Here is a 7,329-nt window from a genome sequence, read left to right on the forward strand (position 1 = left end):
TTATGGGTAGAAGTGTTCAAGCTAACAAACCTAAATTATGTGTTACACCAGTTCTTTGGGGAGAAATGGGACATAACTTTAATAAATGATTCAGAGCAGATAGTAAAAGGAGACCACATATCAAACCACATGTTTGAGAACTTTGGTATCATACAAAAGTCAAACAGTGTTGTACCTTGGTGAATTTTCTAATCCAAACAGATTTAAAATAGGATAAATTCCCTGTGATTTAATTTCAGACAATCAGGAAAAATCCATTTATACAGTTTGTGTAATTTTCAGGTTTCAGCTACACACGTCTATAAAGGATTGTGTTTGTACGTATGTGTGTCTTAAAGTGCTTCCAACTTATCGTTGGCCTATCCGTATACTGTATGTCACATATGCACACTTTTTTAAATATTTCTTTGTAAAAATAAAGTATATATATTAACACATTATACTGTTGTACATTTCATTTCACAGTGCTAACAAAGTGGCAAAGTTTGCAGATTCACATAAACTATATGTCACAACAAAACTATCTTATTCTATATTACGATTTTTGTGGGTCTGGTCAACCTTGACCTTAGGTCTATATATATATATATATATATATATATATATATATATATATATATATATATATATATATATACATACCAATAATTCAAATAACTTATACTGAAGACTGAATCATCAGATCGGTTCTACAAACAAACATGGCTTCATTTTCCTTAAGTGTAGCAGACCGAGTATTCTAGGTCCACCAGAGTCTGTTTTGGACCCCGCATCATTCTCACAGATCCAAAAAGGAGATATACGTCTTCATTCTTCTTCTCTATTACAGTTGTTTTTTTAAATAGATGTATATACATATTTTTCTAGTAATATATTCTTTTTTAAGGCAATAATATTTTCCCAAGCTACCGAGTCTAACTTTAAGAGTGGAGATGATTAGGGGTGAACTACCAGTAAGGCTTACTTTCCTGATTTATATGGCTTGGCTGCTGCTGTCTGACTGCTTTCAGATGTTTTAGTAGCGGCGGCAGCACTTCTATTGCACAGGTCCCTGATTTCCAACAAGCCTTCGTTCAGAGCCTTGACAAAAACGGCAGAGCTTGTCTCAGTGTTTTCCCAGAAACTTGACACACTGAAGACAATGTGGTTCGGCTGTGGGTTGTAGCAGGCACCATAGCCATTGGGTACTACTGGGCCATAGCAGCAAAACATTTTCACTGTTGTAGGGACCTAGAAAACAATGAACACAGTTTAGGCTTAAACAATTTAGTGAGTAATTGGAAGAAAATACATACTGTAAATAAAGCTGCTCTTCCTCTTGACACTCAATATGAATATATATTTTAGGTAAATAAGTCACTTTACTCATCAAGCAAAGTAAAGCAAGGTGAAACCAAACTTTTTTAACCTTACATCATATCCAAGTTATGCAAAAACAAGAGACTGGTTGTCCATTTGTTCCGCCAAAAAAGTTTTAAAATTCAATTAGTGATCATCAAATATGTGGACTTATTTTCAACTTTAAAGCACTTAATTTAATAATTTAAGCCATTAAGTGGTTAAAAACTGGATGTCAGTGAAATTTGCTGACAGTTGAGCTCAATGTTTACAGTAACCATAACCAGGACATACACTTGTGCTTGGCAGCATTTTACACTTGCGCTTAAGATAACATTCCACACAGAGGTCTTTAAAAGATACCCATAGATCTTCTTTTTTGCTTTTATTCTTGACTACTCTGTGCAGATTTGGTGAATAAACTTTTCTTTTTCTATAGGTGTCTAAAGAGTGTATTTTTCTTCTATCTTAAAAAGCATTTGTCACTAGTCAGTGTTGCCTGTAAATGTTAGGGTTGGTGGATGTTATTGTGGACCCAAATGCAGAGTAGAGGAGGCAGAAATAGTTTTTGCAGTTTTAATGCTGAAGTAGATGGTAAAAAAAAAAACATAAATCCAGAAATAACAGGCTGGGAACTGAGAAACCAAAAACTAGAGATGCTCAGGAGAAACATACAAGAAAAAATTAAGCAATGAAGAGGATCTAACAATGATTAACTGCACAGCAGATGTATATAATGGGTACAGAACAAAGAATGGGCTAATTAGCTGATATGGAGCAGGTGTGGATAGAAGTAACTAGAAAGGAGCTAGGGGAAAGGAGAGTAACACAGGGGGGCAACAGAGAGCAACACTAAAAATAACACTGCTTAAATGTAACACAAAATGGAAAAGAAACAAATGACTAACAAATTAGAATGACATAAATAACTGAATACTCAAAAAGAAACTTAAACAGAAGTCCACAGAGGGCAGAATAATGACAGTAAAAGTAACTTTCATGTAAATGTTCAAGGTGAGACAATGCCATGAAGTTAATACCATTACGTTAGGGCAAAACACTAACTGTTAGGCCCTGTGCAAGCTCCTTTCCTCAACTTGATTAATGTGGTGTTGAAAAAGCGTTGCCTAAGGAAGCCAAATTACTTTAAGTGTGGGCTTGAATCCATGCCAAGAAAGTGTCCACTGAAAAAAAAAAACTATTGTCTGAAACCAAACTCTTTGCTGAGGCAGCATATTTTCCTGGAGTTTCACATTAATAAGACTGCTTGCAGCAAACAATGAGTCATCAGCAGGATTATGAACAACTGCATAAACTAAATATCTTAAATGGTTCTGAAGGAATATTGCCAATTTATCATTAGTTCTTTGATTTTCTTTGTATAATAGTATCTGTATGAAACTTGGTGTCAAAAATGGAAACAGTATTCTTAGAAAATGTTTTTTAAGGTACATCATCCTACCTGACTAGTAGAGAGAATGAAATGATTACTCTTCACATATGTCTCATCACAAAAGATTTCGGGTTTCTCCATGTTCAGCTCCTTTGACACCTTGAGAAGCCCTAGCAGGTGATTGTCTATCCCCATGCCTGTAATTGCCTAAAAAAAAAATGAAATACAATTTGAATCAATGCATTAATAAAGCAGAGGGGTTATTATCTTGGTGTTATTTTTGATCAGGACATGTCATTTAAATCCAATATCAAAGAGGTTTCTAGAATTTCTCTCTTTCATCTGTGGAATATTGCAAAAAATTTGAAATATCATGTCCAGTGGTGATGCTGAGAAACTACTGTAGTCCATGCATTTATTACTTCTAGGCAGGACTATTGTAATTCTTTACTATCATGAAGTCCACACACAGTGGTTAAAAGCCCTCAGTTGATCCAAAATGCTGCAGCCAGAGTTCTTATTATCAGAGATCTGATTGTTCCTTATGTTCCTAACAGAGCACTTCACTCTCAATCTGCAGGTTTACTAGTGGTTCATAGAATTTCTTAAGGTAGAAGGGGAGGCAGATCTTTTAGTTATCAGGCTCCTCTCCTGTGGAACCAACTACAAGTTTTTGTCAGTGAGGCAGAAACTCTGTCTACTTTTAAGGGTAGGCTTAAAACTTTCCTTTTTGATAAAGCTCATAGTTACAGAGGCTCAGGTTATCCTGAGCTATCACTATAGTTATGCTGCTTTAGGCTTAGACTGCTGGAGGACATAGGGACCCCTTTTTCATCATTCTGCTTCATTCTATCTCTATTCTTCCACTCTGCAGAATCTGTTAGTTCAATCTCTAACGTTATGCTCTCTCTGCTTTTTCTCATTGTAGCTTTACCTTATCTGTTCCTGTATTGCTGTGAAACTGTCCTGGAGAGAAATATCAGCTGTGCTGCTGCCATCAACTCCTTTGTTTATATATATTGGAGATCGGCCTGTTTTCCAGTGTAGTCCTGTTTCTCTGACTGTGACTGGCTGGATGCGATCTCTTTCATCCTCTGACACTGGAGCTCGTCTGCCTGGCTGTGTGTTTCCAGGACGGGGCCATCTGTGGAGCTGGTTTACAGTTGCCTTTTGTACCTCTGCTTCTTTCAGTATGTCTGCTTCTGTCTCCTTGAACCCCAGTCAACCTCAGCAGATGGCCGCTAACACTGAGCCCTGTTCTGCTGAAGGTTTCTTCCTGTTTAAATGGAGTTTTTCCTCTCCACTGTTGCTACAAGCATGCTTGGTGTGAGGGATTGCTTTCCAGTCAATGAGTCGATGCAATCAACTGGTTTTAGGTTTGGTCTTGGATAGAAAAATTTGAACAAATTTGACTGTATGATCTGGTTAAATTGTAAAGTGCCTTGAGATTACATGTGTGGTGAATTGGCACTATATAAATAAACTGAATTGGACTGAAACTGAATTGAATTATAAGCTCAGCACATTTTTTTAAAAAGTCAAATCAGGTCAGAATTTCATCTAGCTCATATCATTAGTCAGCCTCTACATCTTTATCTCCACTCACCATTCACTGACTGATTCCAAGCACCCAAGACTTTATGCCCCTTCTATGCCTCATCTGCATTATGTTATATGTTTAAGAGAATAGAAGTGTCTGTGTCCATGCAGTGTAACATTTTTAGCAGAAATAGCTGCCATTGACCGTATGTGACAAAAAAAGTCACAGGGGAGGCCCTGAAGTGCCAACAAATCCACCTCCTTGAAGAACCAATCCACAAATATCAAGATGATGTTGAGACCATCCACCGATGGTAGTCTTGTGACAAAGTCAAGCTGGATGTGGGACCATGGACCTCTGGTGACAGGAAGGGGCTGAAGGTCCCCTGTGGAATGTTGGGTAGATGACTTTACTCATGCTCAACCGCCACAGGATGAGACAAATTTGTGGATATTACGAATCATTGAGGGTAACCAGAAAGCATTGAGAAGACATAGGGTCCTCCCTGGACCAGGATGGCAAGAAATAGGAGAGGAGTGGGCCCAGACTAAGGCATTCTGATAACAATGCGAAAGGACATGGAGGCAGTGTGCCTGGACTTAAGGAGGAGCAGTTTCTGCAGGTAGAGCAGCATGGATGGAGTCCTCCAAAGACCAGTGAAGAGGGGCCGTTGTACAATTTGGTGGCAGAATAGGATCAGGGTCCTTGCTGGAAGCAGATTGATCAACTGGATGGAGAGAGCATTTGCCTTGATATTTTTCGGGGTCATAAGAGAGGATTAAGTTAAAGGACTCCAAATGTTTGAGGTTGATGACCGTTCCAGATGAGGAACGGTTCAGCTGTAACAAGGAGTGATGAAACCACTCCTCCAGGACCAATTTGATGGCCAGCAGTTCGTAGTCCACTACTCTGTATTTCTGATGTGTGGAAAATACTTTCCTTGAAAAGAAGCAGCAAGGATGGAGTAAACCATCAGCACCCCGTTTGGAAAGAACTGCTCTGGCACCAACATTTGTGGCATCAACCTCAACCACAAAAGGTTTTGTCGGGTTGGAATGGAGCAGGATGGGAGCTTTGGTAAATAGATGACAGAGATGTCAAAAAGCTGGGAAGGCCTCTGGGGGAAGGCATAATGGTTTGGGTTGCACCATATACCACAGAGCTGAAACCACAAATAAAGCCCCTATAGAAGTTTGCAAGACCCAAGAAGCTCTGAAGCTGTTTGAGGTTATAGGGTTGAGGCCAGTGAGTGACTGCGTGAACCTTCTGCAGATACATGGTCAGGCAAAAAGAGGTGATGGTAAACCCAAGAAGGTGGTGGAGTGTTAATGGAAAGCCCCCTTCTCCAGTTTACAGAACAGCTTGTTATCAAGCAGTCATTGAAGGACTGCTCAGGAGCGCAACACATGGTTGACTTCTGAACGGGAGTAAATCAAGATGCCTTTGAGATAAACAAAGACCCAGTAACCAAGCATGTGACGTAGGACATCTTTGATGAAATGCAGAAAAACTGCAGGGATATTGCATAAACCAAATTGCATGATTAAGTATTCCCAGGGACAATTAGGAGTGATAAATGCTGTCTTCCATTTGTCATCTTCCTTGATTAAAACCAGGTTGTAGGCGGGGCACAGATCCAGTCAAGGGTATATATAGGAGTGATTTTGGTCAATAAATTTTTCAGCCATGCCAGGAGGGCCTTAACTGCAAATTTGTTTTTGTCCCAGCCAGAAGTTCACCTGGAGCATAAAGCAAGTAGGCTTAGAGAATAGAATTGAACCAAGACTCCCCCAAGGTCTACCTTTCCTGTTCTCTTCAGCCTGTTAGTACCAGCCTTCATCTCTCCAACAAGCCATTCCCGTGTCTGTCTTGGCCATTACTTGTAACACTTCCTCTCGGCCAGTCTTGTCCTGAGTTTCAAATGGTACAAGATAATCTGTGCAGCGTACCCCACTCACTTCTTGCTCCTGCCATGGCTGGGCATCACCAGCATGCTACACTTTCAATACCGATCACTTCGTGCTCGAGATCAACTTTCTTGCTGACATGATTCTACAGTTCTGGCAAGTAGTTTAGATGTTTTATTGGGTTATTTATTGCTCTCTTGGATGGTCATTGTGATTTAATCTTGATTGTACAGCCCCTCTTGGTTAACCATCTTTTATTTGATTAAAAAATAAATAAATAAATAACTGAAGGTAAAGACTTGATGTTTTCAAAATTGGATTTTGCAACTGAAATAATGTGAATTAATCTTAAATATTTTATACAAAGTTGCAAGAATTGCCAATTACTGTCTAAAATACTTACTGCGATTGTGTAGTCTGTTTGGGCCTTAACTGCCTCTTTCAGTCGTTTAATTTTTTCGGAGTCCTTGAAAGATGAAGGAAGATTATGAGTTAATATAAATAGTGGGCATGAAATAACATAATAGGCAAATTCACATAAAAAATTCCACATCAAGCTGTGGAGTTTTTATGTGTTGGCTGAATCTGCAGGGAAGTTATGTTTGATTGGAGTCACCTGGTTGGACATGCCTCACTGGCTACTTGCACTTATCTTAATTAGAGGTGAACAATGTTCTGGGAGTTATTAATAAGGGAGAAAGTGAGACAAATGACTTACTGTGAAACCTGCTCTCTCGTCAGCCATTGACTTCACAAAGGCCAGGGCCTCAGGTAAGGCTGAGCGAATATTATCTACACGACCTCCTTGAAAACGACGAAGTGAAGCACTCTCATAAGTGGACACCAGCCTTCCTTTGCATCTATTGGTTTCAATTCAAAAAGAGTAGTCATACATACACATACTATATGGGATATGCAGTTTTCTGTATGTGTATAATACGTTACTTGTAAAATGCAAGCTGTAGTGCGACTTGTATAAACGCATCTGGGCTCATCTTTTGTTTTTTGATGAAGTCTTTTCCATATGCTTCAAATGTGAACACATCCATGTCAAGATTGTTCACCAGCCTAAAGGGAAACAAGAAAGATAACAAATGCGGTCTCTATGAATACTCGTGCCTTGAAAAAATACTTATTTCTCTTCTATATGT

General features: G+C 39.0%; 1 protein-coding gene across 5 annotated transcripts in view; it reads right to left on the reverse strand.

The window, feature by feature from the left end:
* Window positions 1-670: 670 nt before the first annotated feature.
* Window positions 671-7,329, reverse strand: part of LOC107089989 (choline O-acetyltransferase-like) — a 20,616-nt gene continuing 13,957 nt past the window's right edge. For all 5 annotated transcript variants that reach the window (XM_015383088.1, XM_015383086.1, XM_015383083.1 and 2 more), the window contains 5 exons: window positions 7,124-7,246; window positions 6,897-7,038; window positions 6,582-6,644; window positions 2,801-2,938; window positions 671-1,230 (listed from right to left, as the gene is read on the reverse strand). In XM_015383088.1, coding sequence (XP_015238574.1) covers window positions 961-1,230; window positions 2,801-2,938; window positions 6,582-6,644; window positions 6,897-7,038; window positions 7,124-7,246 — 736 coding nt within the window. In that variant the 3' untranslated portion in view covers window positions 671-960. The remainder of the gene's footprint in view (window positions 1,231-2,800; window positions 2,939-6,581; window positions 6,645-6,896; window positions 7,039-7,123; window positions 7,247-7,329) is intronic.

This window comes from Cyprinodon variegatus, unplaced genomic scaffold, assembly GCF_000732505.1.
Source record: "Cyprinodon variegatus isolate N-32 unplaced genomic scaffold, C_variegatus-1.0 Scaffold276, whole genome shotgun sequence".
In the NCBI taxonomy this organism is placed as follows: domain Eukaryota; kingdom Metazoa; phylum Chordata; class Actinopteri; order Cyprinodontiformes; family Cyprinodontidae; genus Cyprinodon; species Cyprinodon variegatus.